This window comes from Poecilia reticulata, chromosome 8 (assembly GCF_904066995.2).
Source record: "Poecilia reticulata chromosome 8, P_reticulata-male-v2, whole genome shotgun sequence".
NCBI lineage: Eukaryota > Metazoa > Chordata > Actinopteri > Cyprinodontiformes > Poeciliidae > Poecilia > Poecilia reticulata.
Window position 1 is genome coordinate 21,537,656 of NC_088837.1, and position 13,380 is coordinate 21,551,035.

Sequence of the window (13,380 nt, forward strand, 5' to 3'; positions counted from 1 at the left end):
CTAAGGTTATTTTATATCTGCTGAGCCTATTGGGTCATTTTGAGTTTAGAAAGATACAGTAAACAATATTTATTGTCATTGGAAGTACATACCCCTGTCCAAACATACACATTACCTACTATAAGTATTAATTTTATATAAAGTAAAAAAAAATTGTTAAAGTGTTTCTTCTACTTATTTATATTGTTTCTGAAATTTATTGTAATCTTTAAAAAATCTGAATTTGCACATACGATTTAAAAATATTAAATCTGATTTTATGATTGGTTACTCAGCAGTTGAGTAGCCATTTTTTTTTTTTTTTTTTTTTTTTTTTTTTTTTACCAAATACTTTTTTTTTTTTTTTTTTTTTTTTAATCAGCTTTTCTGTTTTACATGAGTAAAAATATTTTGAGTACAATTTTTGTCTACTCTGCCCACCTCTGATCGTGACACGGCGCTCTGATGCTTCCAGGTCCTGGTGTTTGATTTTGGCAGCGAGGTGTATCTGTGGCATGGACGCGATGTTTCACCCAGCAGGAGGAGCGTTGCTCTCCAGCTGACTCACCAGGTGTGGGTTGGAGAGTACGACTACAGCAACTGTCGAGTCAACCCACTGGATCCCACTCAGTGCAACCCCAGCGTTCAGCCGTACGTCCAAACGTTGCGTATTATAAGCCACTGGCGGACATGCAGTCCTTCAGACTGCAATAATCTGTTCAATGATACTGAGAGGCACGCTGCAAAAACACTCAATTTTTCAAAGTATTTTTGTATAGTTTCTGTTGCAAATATGTCATTGCACTTGAAATAAGACGAAACTAACTTGCAAGTAAATTTTCGCGACGCTTGTTTTACGTCAATATTTCCTTAATGTTGATGAAAAAGTACAAATTCCACTAGCGCCGTTACCTAGCAACCACAGCTAAGCCCAGCCCGTTACCTAGCAACCCAGTTCAAGTTCCACTGGCAGATTCCTTTCACTTTTAACAATACATTATTGCCATGTCATATAAACAGCTCTGGAAAAAATAAACAGATCACTTAAAATGATCAGTTTCTCTGATTTTACTCTTTATAGGTTTAAGTTTGAGTAAAATGAACATTGTACTTTCATTCTATGAACTACTGAGAACATGTCTCCGAAATTCCAAGCAAAACTTTATGTATTTGCAGAAAATGAGAAATAGTCAAAATAAGGAAAAAGATGCAGAGCTTTCAGACCTCAAATAATGCAAATAAAACGAGTTCATATTCAATTAGAAACAATAGCACTAATGTTTTGATTCAGGAAGAGTTCAGAAATCAATATTTGGTGGAAAAACCAGGAGGTTTTCCATGGTGTTTAGTGCAGTACCTGGATAAAAATGAAGCACTTTTGTATGTATTTTGTATTGTGAATGAAACATGAAATGTTAAATATGATTCAATCTTAAAAACAAACACCAGTGTTCATAAAAATATGGGGAGCAATAGTAATCTGGTTGCATTGGTATACACACCCCTTGTTTATACCAATGCAACATCATCTTCTGATTTAAATTCAGTCCTATTGGGGAACAAGTCATGCACAGAAACAATGGTGCAGTTTTAATATAAAAAAACTAGGAAAAAAAACACATACTGGTTACAACCTCATTTTCAAACTGCTGACTTCAGCGTCCCCAGCCTTGCTGGGAGCTGTGTTATACATTTTGGGAATGGATTTTCTGCAAGTCAAGCCTGTTGGACTTCAGATTGAGATTGACTGCATTAATGTTCACGGTGGTGTTGTGGTGATGCGGTTTTGTGCTCAGGAGGGGAGAGGGCCGTCCCAGCTGGGCCCTGCTCGCCGTGGTTACCGAGAACAACGAGACGGCGCTGTTCAGGGAGAAGTTCCTGAGCCCGATGTGTGGAAGCGACGACACAGCGGAGGTCGCTTCAGAGGGGAATGCAATGCAGGTTAATCTCACAGTTCAGTGGTTTACTCTGATCTCACTCGTACTCTCTAATAAATCCTATACAGCCAAAATAGTATTCCCTCCCCTTTTTTTTTTTTGGTAATATGACTTTCTGCCTTATTTCAAAGGGACAGTATAATGTAAAACGTACTTTTTTGAGCTTTACATCATGTTAAAATGTTATTACCTCGTCAAAAACATGCTTAGTCTTGCCTTAATTTTTTCATTCATGTTTGAGAAATGGTTTAATCTCCATGGCAACCATTCAGCTGTGCAAAACGTCTGGGTGGACCTAGCCCTTCCTTCAAGGCTTCAGAGTTTCATAGCAGCCCTCCCCAGCAACTTCCCAGCTCCTTCAGACTAGCCAGCAGCAATTAGCAAATGCCTGGTTGAACTGCTGAGCTCATTATTGGAGCTACTTCTCAGTGTAACACTGGTAAAAATGTTGTTGAAGGGTTAATAGAGGAGCCATGTTGTGATGATTTCTTGAAGGTGGATTTTCAGAAAGAGCAGGAGTTTGTTAAAGAGACAGAGATCCAGTTTCAAGGTGTTAAATTACAAAGTAAAATTTCTTTTAAGCCATATTTGATATATACAGCATTTTTATAACAACTGAAGTTAACAATGTTCTTGATTGTGGTACAAAGAGGCTATAAACTAGCCTGTAATGCACATAATACTACCCATTTAAAATTAAACAATATTATAAATTAATGATTTGTAATATTAATTTTCATATTTAATTTTACAGTCCCTCCCTGTTGAACCACCATCATCAGACTTCCTGACTCCCTGCGACATTAAAGCTCTGGCGTCCGGCGGGCTGCTGGAAGGAGACGCCTCAGTCCGGACCGTTCTGTCCGGGGTTGATGTTCATCGAGGACGGGGTGTCATCACCCTGGAGAAAGGCCATGCGATGGAGCTGAGGACCGTTTCCGTGGATACCTGGCACGTCCAGGAGTTTGACGACAGTGAAATTCAAGTGGAGAGCACGGGGCAGCTTCACGAAGGAGATTCCTACGTGATCCGCTGGACGTACAGCATCACTGCGTTTGGTCAGTGACTACTGATGATGAAAAGTCGTGATAACAAACAAACATTATGATGTTTTATTTCACCTTAATGTTTCGTTTTGTTCATTGTAGACAACAGGAATAGCCAGGATGAGTGTGGGAATGTTTCCAAACCACAGGAGAACACGGCGTTCTTCCTGTGGCGAGGACGGCATTCCAGTGTCAGCGGACGGGACACGGCAGCTTTTCTATCCATCGGGATGAACAACCAGGAAGACTCACAAGTATGGATGACTTCCGCACTTTAAATGTCTAGAGTATGAACCTAAGAAGCTGTAGAAATCTGGTTCTGTAACTCAAAAGTAGAAACCAGGGTAAAGTCTTGGATAAATCCTAGAATCACCCAGTGCAGTCAAAATATCACAAGCCAATTAATGTTTGGGGGAGTTTATAGAGAAGGAAGAAAGTGTATGGTGTTGTAAATATGTAAGTACATGTAGCTTCTCAAAATAGTGTCAGTGTTTGCAGTCTTCTTATTTAGCATACAAAATATTTACTCAAACCTTCACCACAGGATTGATTCTGCTCATTTTCAGCCACAAATGTATGAAATTATGTTTTATATTGTTTAATAATGCATTGTGCTTTGTTTCTTTTAGCTGGTTGTTCCTCAGGGTAAGGAACCCCCCTGCTTCCTGCAGCTTTTCCAGGGAGGTCTGGTCATTCACAAGGGAAAGCAAGAGGAACCCGCCTCCAGCGCAGGTGGAGGAAAATCTGCTTCTGCTTTTTCCCCAGTTTCGTATTTTTTAACTGAAATAACATTTGTATTCCTCACAGCAGACTGGCGTCTGTTTTGCGTGCGAGGGGAGCTCCCAGAGGAGGCCTTACTGCTGGAGGGGGATTGCTGCTGTTCCAGCCTGAGGTCGAGGGGCTCCGTCGTCCTGCTGAACAGCCAGCAGGGGGTGCTGTATCTCTGGACCGGCTGTAAAGCCCACAGCAGCACCCGAGAAGTTAGTAAGAGGGCAGTGGAGCGTCTCACTGAAATGTAAAGCATGAGTCTAGTTTTCTGTCTGAGTGCAGCATTTGTTTCCAGCTTTCTGTTTTTGAGTTTGGTGTTTTTCAGGAGTCTGTCAGAACTGGGCCTCTGCAGAAGCAACCCTGTGACGGTGCATTTTGTAGAGGAAGGTTCAGAGCCCTCAGACTTCTGGGCCGCTTTGGGCCAGATGGACAGAAAGGCCTATGACTGCATGCTGCAAGGTGCAACATGATGAACATTTTAGTTTTTTAATCATTAAGACTACAGTAAGAGACCACATTTCTGTTCTCTTCTTGCAGATCCTGGAAAGTACAACTTCACTCCCCGCCTTTTCCATCTGAGTGCCTCTTCTGGCAGATTTGAAGCGGAGGAGCTCCGGAGTCCGATCCGGCTGCCAGGGGTCGTGATGGCGATGCCCTTTGTCCAGGAAAGCCTGTACTCTGTTCCTCAACCAGGTGAAAAAATATGGAAAGATTTCAAGCACATTAAGCTGTAAATAATTTAAAATATATAGAAATGATTCAAACTCTACATTTTTGTACGTCAAACATCCTATAGAAACATCAAGGGTAGATTCACACCAGGAAAATCCTTTGGTCCGACCCAAAAGCTGACTGTATTTTTCTCGTTTGGTGCAGTTTGCTTTCACATTTTTGCAAGTGGACTATAATTTGTGAACAACGCCACGCCAGTGACGTTCATCGCTCCCATTTGACAGAAATTACGGGGGCGGGACAAAACACAGACTCTGAAAAACAAACATGGAAGTCCAGTTTTCTCTGACCCACAATATGCTGGCAGCAGCATCTCTTGGCAAAAAGATTAGGCACAATTTCATCACAATCAGTACATGCAGTGGTAGCGTTAGCAACAATGAAGGGCTCATTTTTACCTTAATGCCCAGCAACAGTGGCTCATGAAGTCCAGTCAGACGTTTATGTCCTGTAGTTGTCTTGCATCGAGGCTGGTCTGTATTTACAGCTGAAGGGAACCGTACCAGAGTTGGTTTGGATGCGGAGCGAGATCACCTCAAAAAGTCCAGATCAGCCAAGGAAACAAACTGATCCATTTAAAGCGGACCAAATGTGTCTTTACTTCATGTTATCGTTTAATTTCCTCTGCTTTCTGTCATCAGCCTTATTCCTGCTTGACAACCGGTTAGAGGTCTACCTGTGGCAGAGAGGTCAGCCTGAGCAAACGGAGAGCTCTGCTGCAGCCTGGAGCCTCTGGCACAGCGAGAGAAAGTGTGCCATGCAGACGACTCTGCAGTACTGCAAAGGTCAGGGGAATTACTTTCATGGCTAATTGCCTTAGAAATGAAAGCGTTTGTGTGATGTTTTCTCTGTGTTTACTATCCTCTCATGCATCCACTCTGAACCAGAGATAAACCCGAGAAGGCCCCCACAGGCTTACCTCATCTTTGAGGGATCAGAGCCTCTCACCTTCACTAATGTCTTCCCCCGCTGGGAGAGGAACCATGGACCTCTCACACAGGTGTGCATGATTAGCATTTCCTTCCAGAAAGTAGGCTAGATGTTGTGTTGCATATTTATCAGAGCTTCTACACACTATGACCTCTGGGAGAAGTGACTCAACCGTTTCACATGTTTATGGAAACAAATTCTGCAGCTTTCTAGAGACCTGCTCCTCACCAATAACTGCTGTGAACAAAATCTCAGATGAAATTCTCCTCTTTCGTTCTTATGTAAAGGAATCAACCGTCAACTTGTTTTTGAAATATCTCCAGGTGCTTGCTAAGGTGTTAAATACAAACTTTAATGTATTTTGTTAGGATTTTAATGCAGGAGATGGACAGAAGGTAGAGAATAACTGTGAAGTGAAAGGAAAAAAGGTGAATGCTTTTCTCCTGAGACAGCCTCCAAACAGTTATCCCTCAATTCCTTTTTATTGTGCTTAAGGTGAAGTTTATGGCAGATAATGGGAAAACTAGCCGGGATAGACATCAGTGATTTTAAATGATTTGAGCAAAACATTTGCAAAGTTGTTCAGCAGCAAAATAACCAAAAGTGTTCAATGAAATGCAAAATTCCTTTATTCATTTAGTAAAACCTTTGTAATTTAGGATAAAAGGAACACATTGAAATAGAAGCAGAACTTTAGAACTAGTATAGTTTTTTTAATTTTAAATTAAACTGGCTTTTTAAAAAAAAAAAATTGCTCTGGTACAGACTCCATTTTGTCATCGCCCAGTGTCACTTTCTTCATGTCGATGTGAATTAGAGGGACTCGGGGGAAGTGAAGCTGACCTTGGTGCAGGACGCCCTGGCCCAGCTCATGAAGGCCCAGTACCCTGTGGAAGAGCTGCTGCGGAGCCCCTTACCTGCAGGCGTCGACCCGCAGCACCTGGAGGTCTACCTGTCTGACCAGGACTTCCAGGTAACCTGAAAACTACTGCAGTGGCATCTTTCAACCAGCAGAGTGCAGTGTTCACCTGAAATAAATGCCTCTTTTCTTATAGGAGAAACATAATCAACAGAACTTTATTAACATTTGTTGTTGATTTTATAAACTAACCTCTACATTGCTTCTATTTCAGGCTGTTTTGGAAATGAAGCGGGATGAATACGCCTCCCTTCCCAGCTGGAAGCAAACTGATCTGAAGAAAAGCAAAGGGTTGTTTTATTAGACAACCGGATCGAGTGAAAGGCGAGCGGCGATTCTGCACCTGGGACTTCTGCCTTTAATAAGAACGGAAGGTGAAGCTGGGATGGCGCCATTTTTATTGCACAAAAGACTGCTCCGAGCGTAATAAACAGAGAAAGAAAGATCACTTTATTTATGTCAAAATAATATGAGTGTGTGAACTTTTAACTGGAAAACGATTTTTCTAAAGTAACCACGTGGTTCCTATAGGACATTTTGTTTCTGTACAAGTTAGTGAAAAATAAAAATCAATGGCACTAAGCAAGAAACATCAAATGAAAATGGGGAAAACAAAGTATATATTTTAAAATGGATCGGTGCATGTCAATGCATATAAACATGGAAACGAAAAAAAAAATAAGAAATTTCTATGTCTTCTTTCACTACAAGAAAACATCTGAGTGTTTTGAATCCTTGCTTTTTTATAAACCGAGCAGAAAACATCTCCTCTATTCCCACAATTTCTGATTGTCATTCAACTGTTATTTTCATGCCAGGACACTGCGTACAAAGCGACATGGACTGCAACCGAGGCCAGTGTGTTCACATAGTCTGTGGGTGATGCCGTATTACAGCTCCTTGGGGATTCACTATTAGCTATGCGTGAAGGAGCAGGTAGACATGCTCCAATAACATCCCGCCGGCCCAAAGAGACAAGCTAATTCTGTTTCAATCAACAAATGTCCTCATGACACACCAACACAGCGCTGTAAAAACGTGCCCTTAAAATCTTTTGTATCTTAATACCAGGCGAAGTTAACAAGTAAATAGAAAATGCAAGTATTCAAATGATGCTTTCATTAATTTGAGGGGGGAGGAACAATTCAAAAACGCTTTCAGAAAGCTGCATGTCATGTTTAAATTTAAATAAACTCGGGGACAGATGGGGGAGCGGGAAAGGCTTTCAGTCTGGATTGGATTGCAAAGATGTTTCTAAGGCTTTTGGGGCTTCAGGGAAATACAAATGGAGAAAACGCAAAACAATGGTGAACCTTCAAAGGAGTGACTGGCCGACCAAAATCACTCCAAGAGTGCAACTCATCCAGGAGGTTACAAAAAATCCACAGCAACGTCTACAGGCCTCATTTGCTTTAGTTAAAGCCAGCAATAAAGCTGAGGCATCAATGAAGGACCTACACTGCAAAAACACAAAATGTTCCCAGGTATTTTTTTCTAGTTTTTAGTGACAATACGTTGGCACATTTGAAATGAGACAAAACTAACTTATAAGTAACTCTTCAGCAAGATAGAAGAGCTTGTTTTAAATCAATAATGTCTTAATTTTGATGAAAATGAGAAGATATTTTCCCATATAAGTGGAATTATCTGCTAGTGGAACTGCTACTTATCAGTACTCAGAAATTATTGGCTTAAAACAACCTCGTTTATCTTGCTATTTCTTGTTTCAAGTGTGCCAAGGTATCAAAACTAATACTTAGTTGGATTTTGTGCTTTTGCAGTGTACAAGACCAAATACCCCCCTGATGATAAATGATAGAAAGTCTTCGGTCCAATTTTCCCTAAATTTTTTTAAAAGGTTCTCAATTTTTGGCTTTCATAGGATAGCAAAGACTTTTGGGAAGTTCTGTTGACTGATGAGCTGAAAGTGTAACTTTTTGGGAGGTGTGCATCCAGTAAGGCCCAAAACACACCGGATCAGTTTTGGCATGAAAACCAAGATAGACCTGGAGTATATTTAGTTTGGAGCTATGCAGCAATTTAACCAGAATGTCATGAATGAAACTGCAAGTAAAATATGTTTGAAAATACAAACTTTTACATGCAGAAACCATGGTGCATCTATCCATGGCAGGACCTCAGAAGTTCAGCTTTTGGTCAAACTGGCAGGATTTCCAGTATTGAGCTAAATTGGTCATCCATGGAAAGAGCTGCACATGTTAAGTGTGTCACAAGTGAAGGGGAAAACTAATAAAAAAAATTCCCTAGAAAGAACTGCATTTCATCCAGAATATTTGAAAAATGTGTTTTTTCCCCACCAAATCCCAAAGTTAAACTGCTAAGCAAGCCAGGCTTCTCTTACTTTTTTTACACCGAGTTGGAGCACCTTCGGGTTCACTGGCTAATGGATGTTATTTTCGTCAGGATGGATTAGCTGACTAAGCCTCCTTGTGACTGCAGTGCTGGTCAGGCTGGATTTAGGCCCACTACTGGATGGTGCATTTCAGAAAATGTTTCTAAAAACATTCTGTCCACTGGAGAGCCGTGGATGTGAAACTGAAATATCTATTTTAGTAGGTATCACTAGGTCAGTGTTGGAATGCAGCTGCTTTTTCATGGTTTGTATTTTTGACAGTAGGTTTGGTGCTGCTTCAGGTTTTTTTCCTCAAATGGCCTGTTCTCTCTGAGCATCGGCTCCAGGTAGGATTCGCTCTGGTTCAGAAGCCAGCGCCGCCTCACGCAGAACCACCATGTGATCCTCCGCTGCGTGAAGCGACTGGTCGATCCAGTCCAGGCTGCCGGACATGTGACAGGCGTTGCGGGTGACCAGCACCAGGTGGCTGACCGACAGCAGCAGAGCAGTGGCTCTGAGGAGGAACGAGATACATGCATTTGAAAAAACAAGCAGCTCAAGCTCTTCTCTTTCAGCAGTCAAACTCCGGTGTGGCTACCTGGCGTCCAGGAGGATTGGATCCAGAGGAGGGTACATAGACCTGACCACATCGTCCACCCTTTAGGACACAAAACGAGAACACAAGTCAGCCGGTGTTAGAGCTGCAATAACATCAAGTTCTAGTGAGACGCGTTACCTTGGACTGATTCGTTTGGCCACCGTGATGATGTCACTCAAACTGGCAGGTGCTTTGACCTTTGCCCCTGATCCCATTGTCATGGCCACCAGCTTTTCAGTCAAAGTGTGGCAGATCTGTGCGTAGAATAGAAGTATTAGTTAAATCAATATCATACGGTAACAAAAAAGAGTAATTTTACCTTCAGAATAGAGATGCAGTGTGACACCAAGCCGCTGTTGAACACAAATTCAAAGTTTAGCAACTAAAAACGACAAAACATTGTCCGAAAAGCTATTTTACTGCGGTTCAACGTACGATGCGTCCTCTATCCAGTCCTCATTCTCCAGGATGGCTTCGATGTGAGGGTTGGTGATGACCACGTCGTCCAGCTCCAGCTCCGAAGGCTCGCTCTGCGTTTCCATGGCGCCGATCAGGTCCACGGTGGGTCTGTCCAACGACAGGGAACGAAGAGCTGGATGAAAATGTACAAGATTCTGCTGGGAGTTGAGGTGAGAATGGCTAAAGATGTGTTTGCAACCAAAACGAAACCAGTTCATGTCCACTAGATTAGGGGTTCCCAAACTTCTTCATGCCATGACCTTTGTGACCCCCTGTGCAAAACCCACAAATAATGCTACAAAATGTGAAGAAACATCAACTTTTAGAATGGTTTTTCACACACAATTCAATATTTACTACATTCTTTTAACATAAATACTGTCTGATACCGTCTGATTTTATTCCTGTGGTGGATTTTATTACCAAACAATACAATTTTCCATCACAATTTCCTCTTTTGATTTTAAGAAAGTATGTAATATCTTAAATTTTTGCAGCAGCGTCCTCCATGGCTGGGCTGCTGGATGGTTCCTTTGGTCTTTTTCTTGTACTCCATTGTTTTAAGAAAAAATATTTACACAACTTTTTGTTTTTATATTTATCATATTGATGTGTCCAGATTCTCTCCTTAGTTTGACCAAAATAAGGAAACCCCCCCAAAACTGTTTAATCTCCAATTAACTTAATATACAGCTCTGAAAAAAATTAAGAGACCACATAAAATGATCAGTTTTTGTGATTTTACTTTTTATATGCATATGTTTGAATAAAATGAACATTGTTCTTTTTTTCTATGAACTACTGACAACATGTCTCTGATACGCCAAGCAAAAATTTAGTATTTATTAGCAGAAAATGAGAATTGGTCAAAATAATGAAAAAGATGCAGAGCTTTCAGACCTCAAATAATGCAAAAAAAAAAACAAGTTCATATTCATTTAGAAAGAACAATACCAATGTTTTAACTCAGGAAGAGTTCAGAAACCAATATTTGTTGGAAAAACCATGAGGTTTACCTTAGGATTCAGTGCAGTGGGCTTAGAGCTGTATGTTTCTTTAAGGTACCACAATGCAGATTCATTAACACTAACAACCCTTTTGCTTTGCAGGCCCAGGCTGTGCTATAAGTTGACGCATTCATATTAATGTTTCATATTCTGTAGAGGCTTTGTGCAGATTTACTGACTTGGAGTCGAAGTGGTGCAGCAGGTCATGAGGGTGGCAGTAGCGATGTCGGCACACCACCACCAGAGCAACAAAGGAGGCCAGGAAGATGGTGGCCAACACCCCTATGGCCAAGATCACCACCGTCTCCATGGCGAACCGTAAGCGTCTGACGGCGGCGACTCGTCAAGAACAAAAGGAGTCCAATCAAGGTTTGGCTGATTGTCCGAGTTTGACTTGCAGATAGATGCTCATCTGTGGAGGAGAGGATACTTGTTAACTTCAGCCTGATTGGCAACATTATCACCCTACTTGAGAATATTTCTGGCAGAAATGTTAGTACTGCTAAGACGAAAAATAACTCTGAACCCATGGAGAGGAGAACATAATCAGCAGCACTTAGTCTGGCTCTCAATATGACACACATGAAGCACTTGAAAAGTACTTGCTTTTTTTAAAATATAGTTTAATCGGAACAAAAACAAAATAATCAACATGAAAATAATGAATGGCTCATAAAGTCAAGAGCTTTAAATACACTTTAGGTAAGCAACGCTCTCACTCAGCTTTAATAACACCTTAATTAAACCTGCAATGTCAGACCAAAACAAAATCCTGAGCTGTTTGCCATCTCATTTCAAAAGTGTTTTTTTTCTGTTTTAAACTGTATTTGCAGACCTCAGAAGTGTTCTGTGATGTTAAAAATGAGTTTCATAAGAAATAAACAATAATTTGAAAAAATTAAAATTTTCAGTCAAATTAAATTTATACACACACACACACACACACATATATATATATATTAGAATTTGAATAAATTTTGACTTTTGAAACACAGAACATTTCCAATTTTTTTCTAGAAGATTTCTGAAATTGACCTCGAAATTTCTGAGATTTTCTCGGCATTTATTTATTTTTTTTACTTTTGGAGCTCAGAACTTTTTTTTTTTTTTTTTGAAAAATTTTGAGATTCTGAGTGTTTATTTTGACAGAAATGTACTCTCCCATCTTTTCTCTCTACAATGGTCTTCCTGCGTCATCGTACAAATTTGCCTGACAGGTAAAAGCGCAAAAATGTCGGAACGGAAGTAGATTGCTAACGTTAGCTTGTTTTGCTAACAACACTGACTTCGTTAAGCATTAACAGTGTTATTTGTCCGCACCCCTGGCGGCATCACAAAAAAAAAAAAAAAAAAAACCTGGATATCAACAAAATCACAGAGTGAAACGTGGTGATGGCAGCATCATGATCCGGGGTTAATGTTCCTTCTTCCAGGTGTAATTTAGATTTTTGTCAGTGTTGATTAAATGAACAGCTCCAACAGTCGCATGAGCATCTAAAAAGCCGAATACTGATAACACATAAACACGTTTAAAGTAAAGGAAAAAAAAGTGTTGAAATAAATCATCATGGTCTCATTTGCATAGCAGTTCCAGAATCTGCTGCAGGTGCAAATGGCTGCATGGCTTCAAATGTTATAATGTCAAACCTGCATTTTTGCCTGCATGGTTGTGTGAGATTACAGCATGGAATGTTGTAACTCTTTAATCTGATTAATTTGTGCTAAACTCGCAGCATCATGAAGGGTTTTATCCAGCCTGAGAACTTTTTCATTTCTCACCAACAGTTTGATCAAATCTGCTCCGAACTCAGCTAAACAAAAAAAGAAACTATAAATAAACATAAAACATAACTGAAGACATAAAATAGACATCAAAAAGAAGCGAATCTTAATTTTCCATCAAATTGTTTTGCTTTCCCCTGTCTGCAGCGGTATAGAAAAACAATTACATTTTTATTGATCAGCAAGGGCTCCAGACAAAAGATAATAGAAAGGGAAAAATCGTTCGTTGCAACATTCAGCCTCAACACCGAACAGAATCTGGTGCAATTTAAAACGTACCACCTAATTAACATAAGTCCTAAAGAATAAACCATCAAAAACACATAAGCGACAATCTAAATAAAACCTATTAAACACCACACAAATCACAGATACGAAAAGCTTCTTTAACAATGAACCGAAAGACACACACCCACATATTGAGTTTTTCCAAGAACAATTTCCTTATGTTAACTCTTCAAAAACTTTTAAAACACTTTATAAAAGTCGCTATTGACCTGAAACAGATAAAGAAACTTATTTTTTTGCTACTTACCTGTACATTTCTCTCTTTTTTTGTCGATTCTATTTAAGAGATAACATAGTTTTTACTCCGGCGGCGGGAGCGCGGAGACGGCACCGACGTCCCCCAGACCTGAGACGTGAACGCGCACTCAAACTGCAGCAGCAGTTTTTGGGAAGTTAGGTGGAGCTGTTAGACTGACGGGTGAGGAAACTTTATTTATGGCAAGAGGTTATAGCACACAATCTAAGCACACCTCTTTCTTACTTTTCTTTACGTTAAACTGAGGTTTCTTAAATTTCTTAGTCAAAAATGTAAGGTGTATAATGATAAGATTCATTTTATAAAAGATGAAACATCAGAATCTG

General features: G+C 40.2%; 2 protein-coding genes across 9 annotated transcripts in view; one reads left to right on the forward strand and one right to left on the reverse strand.

Moving 5' to 3' along the window:
- svilc (supervillin c) overlaps positions 1 to 6,759 on the forward strand; it is a 24,968-nt gene extending 18,209 nt beyond the window's left edge. For 6 of the 8 annotated variants that reach the window (XM_008416941.3, XM_017306441.2, XM_017306442.2 and 3 more), the window contains 12 exons: positions 455 to 630; positions 1,776 to 1,920; positions 2,671 to 2,974; positions 3,065 to 3,216; positions 3,592 to 3,694; positions 3,770 to 3,977; positions 4,056 to 4,189; positions 4,268 to 4,423; positions 5,104 to 5,247; positions 5,350 to 5,462; positions 6,210 to 6,365; positions 6,526 to 6,759. In XM_008416941.3, the coding sequence (XP_008415163.2) occupies positions 455 to 630; positions 1,776 to 1,920; positions 2,671 to 2,974; positions 3,065 to 3,216; positions 3,592 to 3,694; positions 3,770 to 3,977; positions 4,056 to 4,189; positions 4,268 to 4,423; positions 5,104 to 5,247; positions 5,350 to 5,462; positions 6,210 to 6,365; positions 6,526 to 6,615 (1,881 nt within the window). In that variant the 3' untranslated portion in view covers positions 6,616 to 6,759. Of the gene's footprint in view, positions 1 to 454; positions 631 to 1,775; positions 1,921 to 2,670; positions 2,975 to 3,064; positions 3,217 to 3,591; positions 3,695 to 3,769; positions 3,978 to 4,055; positions 4,190 to 4,267; positions 4,424 to 5,103; positions 5,248 to 5,349; positions 5,463 to 6,209; positions 6,366 to 6,525 lie in introns of those variants that run through there. The other 2 variants (XM_008416944.3, XM_017306443.2) reach the window with 2 other exon arrangements.
- Positions 6,741 to 13,380, reverse strand: tmem98 (transmembrane protein 98). Its single transcript, XM_081610219.1, has 7 exons — positions 13,046 to 13,380; positions 10,908 to 11,140; positions 9,698 to 9,829; positions 9,582 to 9,615; positions 9,401 to 9,516; positions 9,263 to 9,322; positions 6,741 to 9,178 (listed from the first exon to the last, which is right to left on the reverse strand). The coding sequence occupies exons 2-7, from the start codon at positions 11,036 to 11,038 to the stop codon at positions 8,977 to 8,979; spliced, it is 675 nt and encodes a 224-aa protein (XP_081466345.1). The 5' UTR covers positions 11,039 to 11,140; positions 13,046 to 13,380; the 3' UTR covers positions 6,741 to 8,976.